This window comes from Xiphophorus maculatus, chromosome 23 (genome assembly GCF_002775205.1).
Source record: "Xiphophorus maculatus strain JP 163 A chromosome 23, X_maculatus-5.0-male, whole genome shotgun sequence".
In the NCBI taxonomy this organism is placed as follows: domain Eukaryota; kingdom Metazoa; phylum Chordata; class Actinopteri; order Cyprinodontiformes; family Poeciliidae; genus Xiphophorus; species Xiphophorus maculatus.
Window position 1 is genome coordinate 4984166 of NC_036465.1, and position 21214 is coordinate 5005379.

General features: G+C 37.6%; 3 protein-coding genes across 3 annotated transcripts; all 3 read left to right on the plus strand.

The window, feature by feature from the left end:
* Positions 1 to 12: 12 nt before the first annotated feature.
* srp72 (signal recognition particle 72) lies at positions 13 to 12433 on the plus strand. Its single transcript, XM_023329030.1, has 19 exons — positions 13 to 135; positions 825 to 945; positions 1743 to 1863; positions 2147 to 2290; positions 3202 to 3313; positions 3419 to 3450; positions 4500 to 4624; positions 5531 to 5588; positions 5670 to 5801; positions 5892 to 6020; positions 7946 to 8018; positions 8168 to 8232; positions 8347 to 8442; positions 9199 to 9302; positions 9392 to 9469; positions 10591 to 10728; positions 10804 to 10841; positions 10920 to 11079; positions 11538 to 12433. The coding sequence occupies exons 1-19, from the start codon at positions 36 to 38 to the stop codon at positions 11716 to 11718; spliced, it is 2007 nt and encodes a 668-aa protein (XP_023184798.1). The 5' UTR covers positions 13 to 35; the 3' UTR covers positions 11719 to 12433.
* A 1158-nt stretch (positions 12434 to 13591) lies between these two features.
* Positions 13592 to 14813, plus strand: LOC102227449 (snRNA-activating protein complex subunit 1-like). The gene has a single exon (XM_005807800.2). It carries the CDS (start codon positions 13621 to 13623, stop codon positions 14689 to 14691), a length of 1071 nt encoding a protein of 356 aa, XP_005807857.1. The 5' UTR covers positions 13592 to 13620; the 3' UTR covers positions 14692 to 14813.
* A 469-nt stretch (positions 14814 to 15282) lies between these two features.
* Positions 15283 to 20823, plus strand: arl9 (ADP ribosylation factor like GTPase 9). Its single transcript, XM_023328239.1, has 4 exons — positions 15283 to 15713; positions 17392 to 17569; positions 18765 to 18940; positions 19983 to 20823. Exons 1-4 carry the CDS (start codon positions 15489 to 15491, stop codon positions 20157 to 20159), a joined length of 756 nt encoding a protein of 251 aa, XP_023184007.1. The 5' UTR covers positions 15283 to 15488; the 3' UTR covers positions 20160 to 20823.
* Positions 20824 to 21214: the final 391 nt, after the last annotated feature.

The window sequence follows — 21214 nt, forward strand, 5'->3', positions numbered from 1 at the left end:
TACTTCCGCCTACCTTGTCGGTCCATTCAGCAAAGATGGCGAGTGGAGGGGTGGCCGTGGCTTCGCTGTGGACCGAAGTGAACCGCTGTGGACAGAATGGCGATTACACCCGAGCTCTGAAGGCGCTTTCCAAGAGTAAGAGTCGATTCTTGGCAGGGCTGTCTTTAAAACCGGAGCCGCGGTCGCTGTTAGCGACATACTGTGCTGGGGATCATTGCTACTTATTAGCATGTTGCTAAGCTAAAAATGACAACTCTGTAAAGAGAGACACAGCTTTCCATTTTTTGTGGTTTGATAACCTCAGTGTTTTAGTTTATGAAACAGACGAGGAAGATGTGTTGTGTATCATTTTAGGTCACTATTGAGTTAAATTTTCTCTCTAGATTTTGTACCGGTGTATTCTGACCAATGACGTGTCCCTGACCTACTGTTGAGCTAAGAGGAGTTGATTACCACTTCAACTCTCATATTTTGATTTCAAGTCAAAATAGTCAGATCTGTAAAATCTAAAATAATAAATACGCATATTCAACATTGACATTTCGTTGTTTTGCATAACTAGCAAAAAAAAACATGATACTGCATTGCATCCATTATATCTCGTAATAGTGAATAAAATAAAATAAAAAATAGTGGACTTATAATTATTAATCAGGTCTTCAGAATATTAGGATATTATGTTGTTGTGATGTAGTGTTCATAGCTGTGCATCCCTAGTTGTTTGCAAACTAAAACTGGGTTGATTATTCAGATGTCATTTGATCATTTTCTTGCTTTTATTATTTATTCAATAACTTGTTTACCTTTCTCTGCCTCTGCTATAGTACTGCATGAGAACAGGGACGATGTGACGGCCCTTCACTGTAAGATTGTTTGCCTTGTTCAGAATGGGAGCTTCAAGGAGGCGCTGAACGTCATGAACACTCACACCAAAGTGCTTGGGAGGTAAACAACTACCAAAATATTAAATTGTTTATGATTCACATGGGCTACAACTAACGATGGTTTTAGTATTCTATTAATTCAAAAATTAATTGCCACATCTTGCAGATTTTTCATTTAAACACGTAAGCCCTTTTAATACAATATTAGAAATACAATAAAAGATGCAAATAAACATTTTATTAACTAAAATGGAATAAAATGTTGTTTTTTCCACATTTGATCTTTTGTAGCTCCAGTTAAAAAATACTTCAGCATGAGAAACTCATCCCACTGTGCTTGACTTAACATCAGTACAGTGTAGGACTAATCTGTGGAATATATTTTCAATTAACTGATTAATAATTTGATAGCAAAAGGTACTTAATCTGAGATCCTTCTTATACATAATTTGAACCAGGTGAAGTTAAAACAATGTCACTTGAGGAGCATAACATATTTACAGACGGGGGTTTTTATATCTTAGGAGCAAAATGTATATATTTTGTACAGTTTTGACTTAATTACTGCTCTGATTATGTAATTTCAGCAAATTAACTTTTTTGAGTCTGGGTGCTCCATTTAACGATAAATTAATTACTACATTAGTTGCCGATTATTTCAACAATCGGTTCATAACGATTAATAAAATTAATTGTTTTGTGAATCTTTAAAAAATAAACATAATCACAAAAACCTTCCGTTTGTGGAACAAAAGAAGAAACAATTTGATTAGAGTGGGTATTTAAACTGAGATTTTGAAACTGTCTGAATCTGGGAAGTGTAATTGTCTCTTTTTTTTCTCTTTTTTTATATATTAGTGAGGTTGTATTTGAGAAGGCGTACTGTGAGTATCGGCTGAACAGAGTGGAAAGTGCACTGAAGACCATTGAAAATGCTCCTGACCAGACAGACAAGCTGAAGGAACTTTATGGTCAAGTGGTGAGACTGTTTAATGTTTCTACTGTTGTCTTTTCTTGGAGAAAATTGTACTTATTGTTGTTGTTCATGTAGTTTGTATTTCTTGTATGCATCATTTTTACATAATTACACCCACTAATGTCCTGGTATAACTTTCTACTAAACCTCAGTAATGGCGTCATGGAGACAGAGATTAAGCTTTTATTGTTCAGTGTAATGACTTTTCCTGGTACAATGTGGCTTCATTCTTCCTGTTCAGATGCTATTAGTGTGTCAGATGATCTGAACTCTTCTCTTTGTGTAGCTGTACAGACTGGAGCGCTACGATGAGTGCAAGACCGTCTACACAGACCTAATCAGGAACTCTCAGGATGAGTACGAGGAGGAGAGGAAGACCAACCTGGCTGCCGTAGTGGCTGCGATGAGTCAGTGGGAGAAAGCGCCGATGGTAATGCTCAAACACACAAAGATCACATTTCATCTTTTTTTTATCTTTTCACTACAAAACATGTAAAATTAACAATTATCTACAATTTTGACGAGTTCAGTATTTTTAAAAACTTTTTTTTCATATTGGATCAATTCAGCTTTCTTTTCTCAGTTTATATTTTTATTTATGTTTTATTTTGTTTGTGACACAAGATAAAGCTACGAGAATGCTATATAAAGTGAATAATAGAGAACATACTTATTGTTTATTCAATAAAATATCTTGAAACTAAGAGATTTGGTTAAAGTGATTGTTGCCAATTCATTTACAGAAGTTCTTTGTCTTAAACTCAAGTAACAGAAATAACAGACGGAAGTATGATTTCAAAAATAAAACTGTGTACTACTTTAAAACAATTGTGTATGGAGCGAAATTATGGAATAGTTTGAATGAGAAGTTGAAAAAATGCTCTACAATGAGCCAATTCAAAACACTTTATAAGAAAAAATAATTAAGTCTTATACACTTTAGAGTCAACAATGAAGGGAATGATATACGGTTTGCAACTTATATTGTTAACTTAATGTAAAATTTTATTTTGTAAATATTGAGAAAGGGCTTATGCAAGATTTTTCTTCTTCCTGCTCACTCGAGCATAGTTAGTGTTGTAAGATAGTGAAATGTAAATTACTGATGAAATTTGTAAAATTGAGTGAATAAACTCACTATTTGTTTTATATTCATTCATTTTTGAGAAAAGCTGAACACTAAACGTTCATCAATGGTCAGAACCGAATTAAACACCCAAAAATTCACAATAACTGAAATATTGTTGCTGACATCAGAACTTTAAGTTGCATGAGTGTGATTTTATTATTGTTGTTCTTTTGTAAAAACTGATCTAGAGTCAATCTTTTTTTCCTTTGTAGGAGGATCTGGGTCTTTCCGAGTCGACGTATGAGCTCTGTTACAACACTGCCTGCGCTCTGATTGGTCAAGGACAGCTTACGGAGGCCTTCAACACACTACGGCAAGCAGAAGGTCAGCATGTTTATCATTACTCACCTAGTCGAACTTCTACGTTTCCATTCATCTTTAAATCAAGTGTTTGATATTAACAGGTTAATATTTTTCTGTTTTTGGCAGAACTTTGTAGAGTCTCATTGGCAGAGGATTCTGTAAGTCATTGCTTTTATTTTGTTTATAAAAAAAAAAAATTCCCAGACTCTATCAATGGCTGTTGTTATCCTGTGAGTTTGTAAAGTTGCAGATTATTGAGAAAATAATAGGTGTGAGAAGATTATGAGAGCTGTTGCTCATTATTCTTGAAGAGTTTGTTATTATACTAAAAGTACATGAGAGGGCATATCATGTATTGTAAATTTATAATGTTTGTTTTTGCAAATATATAAGGTATTTTTCAGATAATTGCACACAGAATCTATTTGCTCAAATAAAAGATTTCCAGGCTTTAATTTCTTATTGGAGAATTTTACCCAATTAATTCCTTTCAGTACAGATCATGTGATGAAACATTTGCTTTAGATATATAAATTGATCAAAATAAAAGCAAATGTCAATCATTTGCCATTTGCTTGGAAATGCAATGGAAACATTATTATTAGAAATCAATTGTCAATGTGGACAATTTTTAAATAAGATCTTTGCTTCAACCAGCTTTATTCCTTAATTCCTCTTATTAATCTATTGTTTGGTGTAATTTTAAATCAGATTCCTCCAAGGAAGCTCATTCATTTATATATTTTATTACGTTGAAGTTTTGTATTTATTCCACAATCACAAAATAAATTGCACACAAAGATTTGTTTTATCAAACTATGAATTGATTGTATGCAAAATGTTTCACATCCAACAGGGCAGAAATAAATAAAATAACATTAAGCTTTTTTTTTGTTTTTACAGGTTTTTAGAATGTGAAATGCAAGTTTAAACTGGAAATTAATAAATTAGACCTCTCTCTAATCATTTTACACCCTCAAAATGTTATAACTGTTATAACTGAAACTTTTTGAGCTAACTTTGAAACCTTTGTTCTGTTTAATAACTGTACAATCAAGACTATTACAATATTTGGATTATTTATAAATTTTGAATTCATTTGGTCATTCGCTTTCGAGGCATTTGACTTAAAACCAGCTATTGTTTTTGTGGTGTTTAGATCGTTTAATTTGCCACCAGACAGCTATCATTTGTCTGTCTGTTTCAGGACGTAACTGAGGAAGACATCGAGTCGGAGCTGGCGGTCATCCATTCTCAGATGGCGTACATCATGCAGCTGCAGGGCCGAACAGATGAGGCTTTGCAACTCTACAACCAGGTCATCAAGCTCAAGTGAGTCCAGACTTTGCACAAGACGTGTTATGGAAATGATAATAGTGTTAAAAATATTTTAACTTGGGATGCAAACAATTAATTGACTAACGTGTGTTGATTAATGGTTTATTTGATTAAAATTAGTTCCAAACAATTAGACCTTATTTCGGTGTTGTAGTTTGGCCGCCATCCAGCAGAGGGCGCCGCTGGTCATCCTTAAGCGGCTAACCCTAACCCAGAAACAAGATGGCATCTGCACCAGAACGGGGAAGAGAAACGGGGTCTGGTGTGGGTTTAAAAACTCACTTTATGCGGTTCTGTTTAGAAATATAAAAGCTCAACAAGCTAATTAAGTTTTATCCTAATGGCTCTCATTCAGCCGACCTGAATCAGCAACTTGTCAATAAAAATGACTAATATGAAGATGAGGATGTGATAAAATAAAAGCTGAGGGTTTAGCGGAGAAAATTTGTATCATGATGGAAAAAAACATGATTTTGATGGAGCGAAGTTTTAAAATTCCTTCAAGAGCTACAGACGGTACTCCTGTATGAATATCTGTATGTTCAAGAGGAATTAAGTGTTTCATGCTTTATTCTTTTAATCTTTTATTTTTCTATTCAGCAGCCTGAGAGGTTCCTGTTTTGTTATATCTTTAATGTGTGATAAACAGAATTTTCTGCTTTTTCAGTATTTAGCACAGCTGATACAAAATAATGTCAAAAGAAAATGGTTTTTGTTTTTAACTCCACATATTATAAAACAATTAGCCCTTTATGTAATAAAAATGCAGATTTTTAAGAACATAGCCACTTCAGATCAGCTCATTTTAAACACAGTATTTCTCGTTTTAGGGTTAGGGTTAGAATGGCTAATGGCTAACAAATTGAATGACTGATCCAAGGTAATCTGATCTGGTTCCAGGCCTTCTGATGTCGGGCTTCTGGCTGTGACTGCCAACAACATCATCACAATCAATAAGGTAGGGCTAGAGCTAGCCCTCCTAAAGTGAAACCTCTTCAACTAAAAATGCCTGATGATAATACCCTTTCTCTTCTTTTAGGACCAAAACGTGTTTGACTCTAAGAAAAAAGTGAAGCTGACAAACGCAGAAGGTGTGGAATACAAACTGGCAAAGAAGCAGCTGCAGGCCATCGAGTTCAACAAAGCGCTGCTGGCCATGTACACTAATCAGGTGAGAAAAATGCTCTGATTTCATCCACTTCTTCTGCATTTTATGGATCTGTTGTAATCCGGTTTGGCTTTGTGGTCTGGATGCAAACAGGCCGACCAGTGCAGGAAACTCTCGTCCAGTCTTCAGTCTCAGAACCCGGGTCACCCTCGACCCGTCCTCATCCAGGCGGCTCAGCTGTGCAGGGAGAAGCAGCACAGCAAGGCGGTGGAGCTCCTGCAGGTGAGCATCCTGATTCACTTCCGTCACGTCTGGATGAAATGCTGCAACATGAAATGCTGCAACATTCAGATCAATAGTAGGCCTGAAACGATTAATGGTGATGAATCAGTTATTGAAATAATTGTAAACTAATTTAGTATATAGATTCAAAAAAGGGAGTTTGCTGAAAAAACACCACCATCCATCCATCCATCCATCTTCTTCCGCTTATCCGAGGTCGGGTCGCGGGGGTAGCAGCTTCAGAAGGGAGGCCCAGACTTCCCTCTCCCCAGCCACTTCTTCTAGCTCCTCCGGGGGAATCCCGAGGCGTTCCCAGGCCAGCCGAGAGACATAGTCCCTCCAGCGTGTCCTGGATCTTCCCCGGGGCCTCCTCCCGGTGGGACGTGCCCGGAACACCTCACCAGGGAGGCGTCCAGGAGGCATCCTGACCAGATGCCCGAGCCACCTCAACTGGCTCCTCTCGATGTGAAGGAGCAGCGGCTCTACTCTGAGTCCCTCCCGGATGACTGAGCTTCTCACCCTATCTCTAAGGGAGAGCCCAGCCACCCTATGGAGAAAACCCATTTCGGCCGCTTGTATCCGCGATCTCGTTCTTTCGGTCATGACCCAAAGCTCATGACCATAGATGAGGGTGGGAACGTAGATCGACCGGTAAATCGAGAGCTCGATCCCGTGAACAAGATCCCGAGATACTTAAACTCCTCCACTTGGGGCAGGACACCCCCCCTGACCCGGAGAAGGCACTCTACCCTTTTCCGGCTCAAGACCATGGCCTCGGATTTGGAGGCACTGATCCCCATCCCGGCCGCTTCACACTCGGCTGCGAACCGCTCCAGCGAGAGCTGCAGATCACGATCTGATGAAGCCAAAAGGACCACATCGTCTGCGAAAAGCAGAGATGAGATCCTAAGGCCACCAAATCGGACCCCCTCAACACCTTGGCTGCGCCTAGAAATTCTGTCCATGAAAGTGATGAACAGAATCGGTGACAAAGGGCAGCCCTGGCGGAGTCCAACTCTCACCGGAAACGAGCCCGACTTACTGCCGGCAATGCGGACCAGACTCTGACACCGGTCATACAGGGACCTGACAGCCCGTATCAAAGGGCCCGGTACCCCATACTCCCGGAGAACCCCCCACAGGGCTCCCCGAGGGACACGGTCGAACGCCTTCTCCAAGTCCACAAAACACATGTAGACTGGTTGGGCGAACTCCCATGCACCCTCCAGGACCCTGCCGAGGGTGTAGAACTGGTCCATCACAAACACCACCATCAGAGCAGAAATTAAGTCAAAACAAGATAAAATATATATTTTTTACATCTAAGATAATGAGAAAAACATCTTTGTTTGTAAATATGTTCAACCCAGAACTCCTCAAATGGAAATTTTAGCTTAACCCCTTTCAAATTCTGTAAAAATCTCCTATTTAATACTTAATCAGTTTCTCCGAAAAGTCAGATTACTGATAAATATACTGTTTATTTACACAGAAACCATGTACAATATTTCATTAACCTTTTAAAAAGAGACATGCATGGTACCAGATTATGGCATAAAAATGCTAATTTCCACCTGTTGTCTCTGGATGGGTTGATGCAACAAAGTATCATTTAACAGATCAATAGTTGATGAAAATCCTGTATAATAATTAATTGCATAAATGTCTGATAATTCATTATTCAGATCCCGCTAAAACCAAGCAACTACAAACAGACAATTCCTAAAACTACTTTTTTTTGCCTTCATTAATAATGAGTATAAATCGTATTTATTTTTGCCAAATGTGGAAATAATTTAAAACGATGTCATAATCTCACGTGGAAACATTAAGATGACTAATTATTTTTCTACTGTTCTTGGAAATATCTGCTTGTGTTTGAGGATCAATGATTTAAACCTTTTTTGTTTGTTTTTGTTTTGCAGCAATTCTCAGAACAAAACCCAGAAAGTGCATCTGGCATTAAACTAACAATGGCACAACTGTATTTAGTACAAGGTACTGACCCGCTCCAGACAAAATTTCCTTTTATTTTACATTTATGTGTTAAACATAGGTATGGTAGTCATTCAGCTTTAATGTGTTTAACTCATAGCAAGAAAACAAACCGCAAAAATCAACCCGTTTTTAATGTTTTTACTGTTCAGGTCACGTTACAAAAGCCTGTGACGTCCTCCGATCCATTGAAGAGTTCAAGCACAAAGCAGGAATGGTGAGAATATTAAATATTTACTCTTTTTGGGACTGCTAGATTATTAAGGGTTTCTGTAAAATCAGAGTAATCTGGTAGTTTTGTATTTCACTTGAAATGTGTTTATTGTTGTAGGTTTCAGCTCTGGTAACCATGTACTCCCATGAAGAGGATATCGACAGCGCTATCGACGTTTTCAAGCAAGCTATAGAGTATTATCAAGCTGAACAGGTTAGTAGGTTTTTTAGCTTTGTTTCCTTAATGTTGCCTCGGAAACACAATCTTACAAAGTATTTTTGTCTAGTTTCTAATACAGATACACTAGTACACTTGAAGTAGGAAAAATTTACATTTCAGCAACATATAGGAGCTTGTTTTAAGTAATTAATAATTCCTTAATATTGATTAAAAAGTATGATAAGAAGACATATCCCTCATGTTGTTAGTGGAAAAATTTCCCAGTGGAACTAATACTTTTTTTAATCAAAACACTGTTAAGTATGAACAGTAGAAGTACCACTAATAATGATGTCTTTGGTATTTATAAAACATTTATTCCATAAAATTGTAATTTATTCAATGTAAAAAACAATTAAAGGTTGGATTTCTGTCCAGTTTTCAGTGTAATTTTATGTCTGCGATATAAAATGAAATTGCTTAAGGCTTTTCCATAGCTTTTCTATTTCTTTATTTTTTTCCCTTAATATCCCAGTTGTTTCTGTGTGTTACCACTATACTTTTTATATTTATTGAGATATATGTATTTATAATTATTTTATTCAATTATTTAACTTGCCTTCGAGAGTTTCTGTTTTTTAAATTTCACAATGCTTTCCTTCGTGCCCAATGTAACAAAATAAATTCTGATTCTGAGCCGATATCGTTGAAGGAGGCTGTAGATATTTGATGTCAGGATCATGTTTGAGTTGGTTTACGGTAAAGTGGTTTTATAAAAGTCTCAGCAGACTTTCTTCTTCTTCTTCACAGCCCGGATCTGCTGCACATCTGGCTCTGGTGCGAGAAGCTGCTAACTTCAAACTGAAGCATGGACGTAAAAAAGAAGCCATCAGTGACCTGGAGCAACTGTGGAAGTGAGTCCTGCAGAAACGCTTCCAGATTTTCTTCCAGATGTAAGTTTTTTTACAGCAGCAAAACTTACATTTTCTTCTTTTCAACACAGACAAAACACAAACGACGTTCACACGCTGGCACAACTGATCTCTGCTTATTCTCTGGTGGACACGGATAAAGCCAAATCGTATCCTTTGAAAGTTATTTCACTCATGTTTACTTGATGTTGTAAACAAAAATCTAGCATTCTTGGGTTTTTGCTGCTTAAAATCATTTTTACTGTTTTTTCTGACAAGAATATTTTTTTTAGCTGTAGAGTAGTATAATGAAACAAGTTATTAAAACATTTGAATGATGATTATAGAACAATCCTTGAAATTAAACTCGCCGTTTTCAAGTTTTGAAAAGTGCTTGGTTCCTGGATAAAGTCCTTGAAAGTGCTTGATATTTAAACTGCACAGTTTTGTAATTAAAAGGCCAAATTTGGAAAACGCTAACAGTTTAAACCAGATATTTTTTTAACTGTTAAAAAATATCAGTTATTTTTTTGAACTCTTATTAAAAATAAAATAACTGTGTGTTGATTCACAGTTGAGTAACTTTTTTGAGAAAATTTACTTTTACTGTGCTGTACTTTTTACTTGAGTAATTTTATTATGAAGTATTTCTACTTTTACTTGAGGAAAATTTCTGGATTTTCTACCCACTGAGTGAAAAACAAACATGTTTTAACTAAAGATTCACTCAGACACACACCTGCAGTTTTTGTTAAAGTTTCATAAGTTTTTATTGAAAGAAACTGATTTAAAAATTTTACTTTCGCCTGATTTTATTTTTTGTTACTTATATAAATTATTGACATTTTTGTCAATAATTTCCTCTTAACTTTACATTCTAGATCATCTGATGATGTAATTTTTAAGTAATAGATGAATGATAATTTAACCAATTACCCAGTACTTGACCAGACCTTTTACCAATTACCAATTATGTTTTTACTCTTAAGTAATTTCTCGAATGGATGCTTTTTACCTTTATGTGAGTAAAAATATGTTGAAGTAATGCTACTGTTGAGTAGATTTTTTGGGAACTCTGCCCACCTCTGATTATATTGAATTGAAACTGTCTTTTTTTAGTTCATTTGTATTGTTTTTATTTCAAGTGTGGTGCTGGAAAAATTTTAAAACGTCCCTGGAAAGTGCTTGAATTTTACTGGTTGCAGGTCAAACAAGCTGAAGGTTTTTGTTGAGGTTTGCAGTGAGGCACTGCAGCACAGGTTTGTTGAGCGTCTTTAACGTTTGTCTCCAGTCTGAGCAAACACCTGCCGTCTGCAGACACCATGTCCTTCAACGTGGACGTGGACGAACTGGAGAACTCTCACGGCGCCACTTATGTCAGGAAAAAAGCCGGCAAAGTGGTCGGAGAAAACCTTCCCAAGGAAATTGGGTAAAATTTTTACATCAAAGAGTAATGCTTGATTTGTAATAGTCAGTAAATACTGATCATTTATTTTTCTTTCAGCCAAGGTGAAGTCAAAAAGAAGAGGAAAAAGAAGAAAGGTATGCCGATGTTCATGTTTCCTACTTCTTTTGAAGACAGAACCGATCCCACGTCATTTCTTCTTTGTTTTTTTTAAGGTAAACTTCCTAAAAATTGCGATCCCAAAGCGACACCGGACCTGGAGAGGTGGCTTCCAATGAAGGAGCGCTCCTACTACAGAGGCAAGAAGAAGGGGAAGAAGAAGGAGGCGATAGGAAAAGGCACACAGGGAGCAACGGCAGCAGCTTCAGCCGAGTTGTGAGTGAATGAACCTGCATACGGTTTTATAAAACATCAAAACAGAAACAGAACTGCTGGAGGTTCTGCCTGCTGTTTAGTCCTTTTATAATGTAGATCTGGTCTGAGTCTTCTTACACTAAATAAGAAATTAGCATTAAATAAAACATTTCAGGAAATTATTCTAGAAGTTCCCCAGGCCTTAAAAAATTATATAAACAAATTTGAAAATATTTGTACTTTTACCCCTCCAGTCCGCATGTTCAGTGTCTTTTTGATTTGCTTTGTTTTGGAACATTTAATGGCTTTTGGTCCTTTTTATTAAAAAGGTTACCTAAAACAGAACTAATCTGAGGTGCTGAACCTTAGATTACAGTGCAAAGCCACCAATCCTGTTGTCAGAATGCCGTCTGGAGGTCAGACCTTTCAGTCTGTGTGACCTCTGTCTGACTACAGTGTGGTTCTTTTTTTCTTTCCAGTGACGCCAGTAAAACCGCCACTAGCCCCCCGACGTCTCCCAGACCCGGGTCGGCGACCGGCTCATCCACAGTCCCCAGCGGCAGCGGCGTTGTCCCTCCACGACAGCAGAAGCCTTCATCTGGAGCCACACGCAAAAAGGCACCACAGAAGAAGAAGAAGGGCGGCAAAGGAGGCTGGTAGTGTTGTTTGTGAACAACAGAGAGACGTCTGGAGGTTTTCATTTCAAGTTATTTAGTTATTTCCCCCCCTCTTTTCTGGTAATTTATCCAGATGTGCAACCAAAACTTGCTCTTTGCTCTCCTGCAGCTGTATCTTATTTTGATGATAGATGATGAAATTACAGTGAGTAATTAAAGGACACTCAATAAAAATGCTTTTTATTGTTTGGAAACAGTGTTTATGCTTTTGTTTAGCTCAGAACAAGAAAACTACAAACACAGCTGAACTGTATATTTGCATTGACTGCAATGAATGGTATTTTTCTAACCCTGTAAGAAAGATGAACTGTATTTTACAGCTTCAGAAAAAGTCAGAATGGACCTTTACTGTCACTTTGATAACCTTAAAATTGTCTTTGCTGTTTAATTATTTTTTTTTTACTATTACTAAGAGCCATTTTATGACCTGCGCTGTCTGGAAGCTCAAAGAAAGATTTATTTCCACACAATAAGTTGTGGTTTTTATTTCACTGCTATCCTTAGGGATTTCACACACACCCACACACAATTTGTTTCTTCATATATCTCTTCAATTTTAGTCTGCTGCAGGGAAGCATGTTTTTTTTTTAAGTGTTGCAGTGGATAATAACTTAAGATTCACTTGCATGCTAAAATACGACTATTTTGGCCCAACAGGCGTCCATTTTGTTAAGTCTTAATAAATCTCTGAACGACGAGTCTGTTTGCTTTTGTTTTAAACATTTTTGTTTTCCATATTTTTAAAAAACCATGAAAAAAGTTTTTTTTAAAAATCACTTTAAAAAGTGAAACTAAATTTATTTTACATAGTGAAATACTTTTATGACTATGGCTTACAAAGAATGGAAACCCCGAACTCTGTCTCGGGATGTACATATTACATAAAATTGATTTTAAATAACTTTAACTTCTCAATAGTAGATTCACTTCAATTTTTAAGATACGTGTGTATGATTTGTACTTAAAAAAATATATTTAAAGTTGCATAGTGGCTTTATTCCAAATACAAATGTCTTATCCTGGGTTCCAATTATTCATTTAAATCCAAGAATTTGTTTTGAAAACTGTACAATATCTTGTGGCCCAAATTCTTTTTGACAATGATTTAAAGTAATTTTCTATTTTAAATTTTTCTGTTAGGAATTTATGTCACTCCAATGAATATTCTCTACCTTAAGGAACTCGATCAGTAAAAATGTTTTTATAGTTGTGTTTTATAATTGTTGACTCTCCCAAAGGGCACACATATTCAATTCATTTCAAAAGTAAGATTCGAGCACTTTAATGGCTATCTTAATAATTAATACAAATATTTAACTAGAAGCGAGCGTGATCTGATGGAAATCATAGTAACTTGTGCTTTAATTAAAATCAGATAACTGCAACTGGGAGCTGAGTTTGACGTCAGACCGAGGTGGTCGTTTTAAGATGTCCGAATTTCAACATGGCGATGCCTGTAAGCATTTTGTGCAATACATAATTTTAAGCTTTATTTTCCATAAGCAAACCAATTTTAACTTGTTCAGTCAGTTCAAAGTAGCAGACGTCTTATAAAATACACACCTTGGAACCGTTGATGCGAGGAGCGGCCATATTGAAGCGGGAAGTCCACCTTACTGTGGGTCATATGAATTGCTCCCAGTTTCCCAGTGGAAAATATGACTTAGAACGGCGTTGATTTTTCCAACTGGGAAGTTGAAATTTCCCAGTTCCGACTACAACTGGAACGCATAATTAGTGGGTATGAAACGGAAGTAAAAGGTAGCAAAATAGTTATTTTAGCCACTAGAGGGCGGTGTTGTTCGATAATTAGTCACTAATAAGAAACACCTGTCTTAAAGCAGGTAACTGCTTCGACGTTTGTCGTGGAGTTTCTCTGGACACTATGCCATCTTCCTACACGGATTTCTTCCACGAACCGCTGACTGAGGACGTGGAGGAGCTGCTGTCCCGCTTCCAGAGCACGGACTCGGTCAGGTATGGCGTTTTCTCGGCCATCTGGAGGGAAATGAAGTTTTCTGACATCTTCCTCGGTACCCCCAACAACTCTGAAATGAAGAGGTTCTGCCGGGTCGCTCTGGCCACAGCTGTGAAGTACTTCTTACCTCCGCACAGCTACCATATCCGGGTGGGAGGTTTGTATCTGATGTTCGCCTTCTATCACACGCAGCCGGCCTCCACACCCGTCCGCATCAGGCTAGCGCTGAAGGACTGGAGCTATATTCAGAGGTTTCTCACGGAGTCTAAGGAGGCAGAGCACCATGATGTTCTTTACATCTATCACAAGCTTGCTGCGACCAAAGTTTTCCACTATACAGCCATGCCGCATTTTCTGACCTTCCAGAAGCAGAAAGCAAAACCGGAAGTTCAATGCAAGCAGTTCCTAAGCAAGGCGTCGTCACTTCAGGAGCTCCAATCGACAGAGATCTTGGAAGAAATGGCCGAGATCCAGAGCCACTATGAGAAGCTGAAGGAGGCCACGCAAGTCCGTGTTCATGTCAATATGACTCATCCGGACTTCACTTCCCGCCTAAAACAGTGTATGAATGAGTTCTTCTCATGGCAGCAGCAGAGAGTTTTACCCAAAGAGAAAAATGTTGGAGGTGAAGTCTATGATCCGGAGGAAGATTGCAGCAGCAGAGCCAGACTTCTCTCCTCTATCAAGCAGAAGAGCTACAGCAATGTCCACACGACATCCAAATCCCGGAGACACAGAGAGGTGGAGAAGGCGGAGTCCTCCAGCTCAGATGGGGAGCAGGTCCAGAAACCTCCAAGAAGGAAGACGCATACCTCTCTGCGGGCCCGGACCTGGAAGAACCTGGGGAAGACAGACGAGAAAAGCAACACCAAGATCTGGCTGCTGAGCACCCCTGAGCAGCGGCATGGAGTTCCTCTGAGGAAGATGAGCCAGGCTGCAACATACACAGAGTACAAAGTGATGAAGGAGGTGGGATAACCCTGAACTCTAAAACGGTTCTGTTAGTTTTCAAGGAAGTACTTTAAGAAGTTCGTAGCACTTTGACTTTTTTTCTTTGTTTTTTGACTAAAGGCTATTAAGAATTGTTGATGAAACGTTGATGAGTTAAAGGCTTTTTGTTTGTTGTTATAAGCAAATAAAACAAGGTTAATAAAGTTGCAAAAAATATGTGATAAAAGTTGTTTATTTACTCTTCAATTGAGCAAAATTGGCTGCAAGAAAAATTGATCAATGAGGAAAATAATTGTAAGTCAACTTTAAACATTTAAGAACTTGATGGCTAGACGTTAAACTCAAAAATTCTGAGGCACAGCATTATGAAGCTTACCTGGAATTTTAAAACATTTGCACACAACATAATGCAAATTCTTGAATATATCACAATATTGAATTTATGCTAATACTCATGTTTTTTTTAACAGCAGAAGTGTATCAAAGGATTTATAACAAGCTCATGCACTGTTTCAACATAATTGTAACTGAAATCAGGAACAGCAGCGACCTCTGCTGGTCAGACTTCACTTTATCATCCGCAAACAGATTTGCTCCATCTGGCGGCCACTTCTTGAAACTGCATCAACAGAATCTGTTTCACCCGGATATATGGCATGGAGAAGTTCATCCGGAGCTTCCTGTGACTTAATCCACTTGTTGAAGAGAAGTGTTGCATGGAGTAGCATAGACAAACTCCGTTTTTTTGTTATAATTTAGATAATGTCTTCTTCATACGCTAACCGGCGCCCACTACGCAGCAGTTAAGCTGACAGTTGAGCACCATGCTCGGTCTGAGGAATGCGGGAGTCCTCGGCGCCTCCGCCGTTCTTGCAGGCGGAGTCGCTTATCTTTTTTGGAGCTACGGTTCATCCCGCAAGGAGAAGAAGCTCGAAACTCGACCGGGAGAGGATGGCAGAAACGGCAGGGAGGAGGTGGAGGTGGGAAGGGAGAAGGAAGCTCCGGTTGAAGAAACTGTTGTTCCAGCTAAGGCTGCGACAACAGCAGCGGTAAGTGAGTTTTTCTAACTGTTCAGGAGTTAGAAATATTCACTCCAGATAACTTCAGGAATATTTTTACTTGTTTAAACGACCTCCAAGATGATAGCGCACTTTTAGTTTTTAATTTTAAACCTCCATATTGTATGTTGGAGCACGTACTCTGGAAGTTACTGCGAGTTGTATTCTGGGAAATGTATTTCATTATTTATCCATGGTTCGTTAACTAGTTACTAAATGCATATCTATCTATTAAAATGTAATATTTATCGGGTCATGGTGGCAGCCTGTTGGAGTAATTAGTTTTTGTAGCCTTTGTTCATATTTTTTTGTTTGTTTTTATTACTTGGAGCAGCTATTTAGCATCCCAAACTCTGAAATAATATCTGAACTATGACCCCAAATTCCAAAGAAGTTGTTAAAAAAAAGTTTTATGGATGCTGAGATAGGTAGAAGTTCAAATAATCTCTTCCATCGCTCATCGTTTATATCCCCTACTCCTACATCTCTCTGCCCAACCTTCTAACAACCAGGGAGAGATTTAATGGAGCGGCAAAAGCAAATGAGTTGGATTAGCAGAGATTGTCAACAACTGATACCCTGTTCCCTGCTGAAATTCACTACATGACCCACATGAATTTAAATAGCTAGAGGGAGGAGTTAATACTTTTGGGAACATGGTGCAGAAGAAGTAAAAAAAAAATCCTTTTTTACTTTCAAAAATAAAATAAAGACTTTGTATATCTGACTGCAAGTACCGTAGAATACGAAGTGCAGTTTTGTTGTGTAAATGTAAAAAAAAATATCTGTGTAACCTATTTTTTGTGTTTTAAAGAATGAACAATTTTGCCTTTGTTGGGCCTGGGATGCTTGCTATTTCGTTTTACTTTATTATACATGTTTTTGAAACGGTTTAAAAGTTTTTTCAAATGAGAGTTCATTCAAAAATGTGAAAAGGAAGGCAGTAAAAATAATTAAGCATGAAAAGAAAAAAGGAAATTAAGCATGAAAAGAAGAAAGGTCTCAGAGGTCCTGGATTGGGGGGTCCGTCGGATAGTCGGACCTCTGATTCAGGTTTTCGTCCTGGTCGTGGAACACTGGACCAGCTCTACACCCTCAGCAGGGGCCTGGAGGGTGCAGGGGAGTTCGCCCAACCGGTCTACATGTGTTTTGTGGACTTGGAGAAGGCGTTCAACCGTGTCCCTTGGAGAGCCCTGTCCTGCCCCAAGTGGAGGAGTTCAAGTATCTCGGGATCTTGTTCACGAATGAGGGAAGAAGGGAGCGGGAGATCGACAGGCGGATTGGCACAGCGTCTGGAACAAGTGGCTGGGGAGAGAGAAGTCTGGGCCTCCCTTCTGAAGCTGCCACCCCCGCAACCCGACCCTGGATAAAGCGGAAGAAAATGGATGGATGAATGAAAAGAAAAAAAGGATGACACATTTTGTTAGTGTTTACTAAACAGTATCAGCCAAAATGTAACAAATAAGAATAAAAATAATTATTCTGATTCCTGATTCTAATTATAAGATCCATAACTCTGTAATTAACAATTGTTGAAAGTCTTAAACATCTATTTTAATTTTTTCTGCCACACATCCTCCATCTTTCAGCTCATTTTCTCTCCCCACTTGTGCAGATTTGATTTCATTGATAATGCAGGACTCGGCTACAGCTGTGTTATGTGTTCCAGGCCCGTCCTGTGGAGTCGGAGGGAACCCAGGTTCTGGTCCTGGGTCTGGACGGAGCCGGGAAAACGAGCCTGCTGCACTGTTTTTCCAGCGGCAGTCTGGAGCAGGATGTGGAGCCGACGCAGGGCCTTAACGCCATCTCCATCAGCAAAGATGACATGGACGTCGAGTTTCTAGAAAGTGAGTCTGAACTTGTTCTCAGCTTTGCCTTGACGCAGAGATTTAAAATGCCCCGAGACGTTTTCACTGATTTATTGTTCTTTTCTTGGCTCTGTAGAGAGTTTATGGCTGAAGTTATTAATAGCTTAAACATGAAACAACAATAAAAGTACAGCAGAATTTTACTGTACATCTTCAAAACATGGTTTTTAAATCTTTTAGGGTTACAACAAATTATTATTTTAGTTATTGATTAATCGGATAAAACAAAATGGCACATCTGGCAGAAATTTCATTTAAACCTTTTTTATACAGTATTAGAAATGCATTAAAATATTAAAGTATACAAATAGTCCAACCCCTTTTTTAACATTTTATTGCCTAAAACAACGTAGTATTTTAGTATTTTTGGTCTAGCTTCTACTGCAAATATCTTGTTGAGATCAACTTAAAAAGTAACTTTTCAGTAAGAAATATGAGCTTGTTTAAGTCAATAATTTAAAATTGATGAAAAGTACTAGTTCCATTAGCTTATTGTCATTTATTACTTGGGAAAAACAGTGAAATAATCTGTTACTATAACAAGCACTGTTTCTTGTATTTCTTTCTGTAATGTTACTTGTAAGTTAGTTTTTCAAGTGTTCTAGGATATTTGAACTAGAAACTAGAACAAAAATACTTGCAAGATTTTGTATTTTTGCAGTGTAACATCTGTTCCCTTGATTATTTTTTGGATTGAAATGTTTATCTATTTTGTGCAGCATTTGCTTAATTACTGCTAAGAGTGTACTATCTTTCAGAAAATAGCTTTTTCTTGAGTCTGTTTGCTCTGTGCACTTTCCTGCATTTTGTGTTTAAAACGAAGAAATCAGTATGAGGGCAAATAGGTTTTTGCAGCACAGTACACTTTATCTCACACATGATCAATGAAACACTGTAAACCAAAACTCATTAGCCATAAATGTTGGTTTGTTTGTTTGTCTGTTTTAAAGTGGAATTGGTCAAAAAAAACAATTTCTCTGTCATAATTTATTGCTTCATTTTAATTAGTTGTAGTCTCATTATTGCATTGAATTATATATTTTCATTCCAGTGCCAAGTAGGTGACTTTGTACTTTTATATTTTGAGTCTCTTTTATTTTACTTTAAATGTAAATAATTCAAGACATTTAGATGTTGAAACATTTGAACTAAGGTCGGTTTGTGTCTGTTTCAGTCGGCGGTGGGGAGAATCTGCGGCCGTACTGGCAGAAGTACACGCCCAAAGCTCTGCTGCTGGTGTTTGTGGTCGACTCTGCCAACCCAGAGCTTTTTCCAGTCACCAAGAAACATTTACACGAGCTGCTGGTCCTTCACCCCCACCTGCCTTTAATGGTGCTGGCCAACAAACAGGTGAGAAGAAAAAGCCCTCCTGGATGTCACAGATTTTAAAGTTGCTTGCTTGAACAGGTTAGAATAGATCTGTGGGCGATACAAAACATGTTCATTACATTTTCTGCACACAATTATTAGATGATCAGATTTTAGTTACGTCAGTTCTGCCTATTTTGAACTCCTGCTTTAGTATGTCTGCATATCAGGGTCATTGTAGATGGATAAAGGGAGTAAATTTCTGCCAAAAAAACATAGAATATTTGAGATTAATCTCAGAGTTTTTTTTGAAAAAAACTTGGAAATTTCTGAGTTCTAATAGTCAAACATTTGCAAGAAAAAAACTAAAATTTTAAATTTTTGACTTTAACAAGCTCAGAAAATTTCCAAGTATTTTTGAGAAGATTTCTCATATTAATCTCAATTTATAAAATTTTGGCGGCAATTTACAATGGCCCTAATGCGACGTTGTAGTTTTAGGGCCTCTTTAAATCCAAATAAGCTGCTTCTGGACACGCCCCCTAATACTTGTATGTGAAAATGGCTGCAAACAGTTGCATTATTATACAACCGTACATCTTTGAATAGCAGAAGTAGAGCCTCCTGTACAACCAATAAGAATGCTACAAGTGGTTTCTGGATTGTAAGTCGGCAACAAAACTGTTGGCTTTTCCAGCAGCCATTGCACAGCTCATACGCATACAGCCAGATGAACAAACGTGCTGGAGCTCAGCTTGAGTTACTAGGTAACTTGCTGGACTTAGCTGGGGTTGCTAGGTAACGGACAGTGGCTGCTGATTTGTTGCATTCCGAATGTTTCTGAAACAAGTCGTTTTCAACTTATTGTCAAAAAACGGCTAGATGGTTTTGTTTTTTCAGTGCTTGGGCTGTTTTTAGGAGCTGTAGAAACCCAAATGGTAGTACAAACATGTGGAAACTTTGCATAGAAAGTCCTCTTTTAATAAAAATTAAAAGCTAACTATGAGTTTTACTGCTAATGAAGTCAAAAGAGTTGCTTTATTCACATGGAGCCAGGTGTGTCATGATTATTTTCTGATTTCAGGATCTTCCCACATCCTGTAACATCACTGACCTCCATGACGCTCTGTCCCTGTCTGAAGCCGGGGACCGCCGGCTGTTCCTCATCGGTACCCATGTGAGGAAGGGCGACTCGGAGCTCAGCTCAGGGGTCCAGGATGCTCGGGACCTGATCTTCCAGATGGTTTCTGGAGACAGATAAATCATGGAGGTTTAGAAATGGTGCATTGTTGCTGAGCCAATGCAACAAATCCTTTATTTTTTTCATTTGTATTCTAATTTAAAGAAATGGGAGGACATCAAAGGTTTTAAGTTCATGGCGATTTTGTTACATTCTTTAGGTATTTTAAAGCTTTAAAACATTTATTGTTAATTAATGTGCTTTAAGAAAAGAATAAATAACAGACAGAAAAATAAACCCATTAAAGTCTCTTGGAGGGAAACAGTAAGTCTGCACTTTTAGTTTTATTCATGTGAGTAACAAAATTATATTTGGTTATTTGTCAAGTTTAGAGCAGTTACGTTTTTCAGCCACTTGGAGCCGCCAATGAGCCGATTCATTTATATTTAAACTTTTCTGTTAATTTCAAATTAAAAACCTGCAGCAGAAACACTACACACCACTGTTTTATTTTACTGTGCAAAAACAGTTTTCTGTTCTAAATGTTTATTTTAAGTTGACAGGATTTCGTTTTTTTGTAAGCTGGTAAGCAGGTGGATGTTTTTATTTTACCCATTTCATTTTCTGTTTCTTTTCCCTATTTTTATTAAATCTGGAAATCTGTTTAGTTCACTTGGCTTACAAATGTTTCAGAAAGCTGAGCAAAACTAAAAGTGTCAATAAAAAAATACAATTATTTGTTCAATACTCTGCTTTTTTGCACTAAAAATTAAATTTTTACAAAACTTTCTGGTTGATTTTTGGATGACTATATGTCATTTGGATGACAGATCGGTGACATAAAAATTCCCACATTATAATGGAAAATAAAGCTGAATAATTCCTGACTTCTACCTCCAGTGTGAAAACCTTTAAGAAAATAACTAACTTTAACCTTTCAGGGAAAAACTAAGTGTTCACATCCTTTATTACCTTTAGATTTCATCATTGGGAATATCGTGGCCTCATTTTGTGATGATTTGGGAGCACATTTTTATTTTCAGCTTACAAAGAGAAGCAAATATTTTGGATTTATGGTCAAAAAGTTTCACCCAAGATGACACATTTTATTGTTCATTACATAAAATGGAAATTTT

Excerpts from the sequence above, each read along its gene's own strand:
- srp72 (XM_023329030.1), top strand. The coding sequence starts at position 36 with ATGGCGAGTGGAGGGGTGGCCGTGGCTTCGCTGTGGACCGAAGTGAAC. Across the intron at positions 5,802-5,891 it reads TGGCCATGTACACTAATCAG|GCCGACCAGTGCAGGAAACT; the intron begins GTGAGAAAAATG and ends GGATGCAAACAG. Across the intron at positions 8,019-8,167 it reads ACAACTGTATTTAGTACAAG|GTCACGTTACAAAAGCCTGT; the intron begins GTACTGACCCGC and ends TTTACTGTTCAG.
- LOC102227449 (XM_005807800.2), top strand. The coding sequence starts at position 13,621 with ATGCCATCTTCCTACACGGATTTCTTCCACGAACCGCTGACTGAGGAC.
- arl9 (XM_023328239.1), top strand. The coding sequence starts at position 15,489 with ATGCTCGGTCTGAGGAATGCGGGAGTCCTCGGCGCCTCCGCCGTTCTT. Across the intron at positions 15,714-17,391 it reads AGGCTGCGACAACAGCAGCG|GCCCGTCCTGTGGAGTCGGA; the intron begins GTAAGTGAGTTT and ends TATGTGTTCCAG. Across the intron at positions 17,570-18,764 it reads GGACGTCGAGTTTCTAGAAA|TCGGCGGTGGGGAGAATCTG; the intron begins GTGAGTCTGAAC and ends TGTCTGTTTCAG.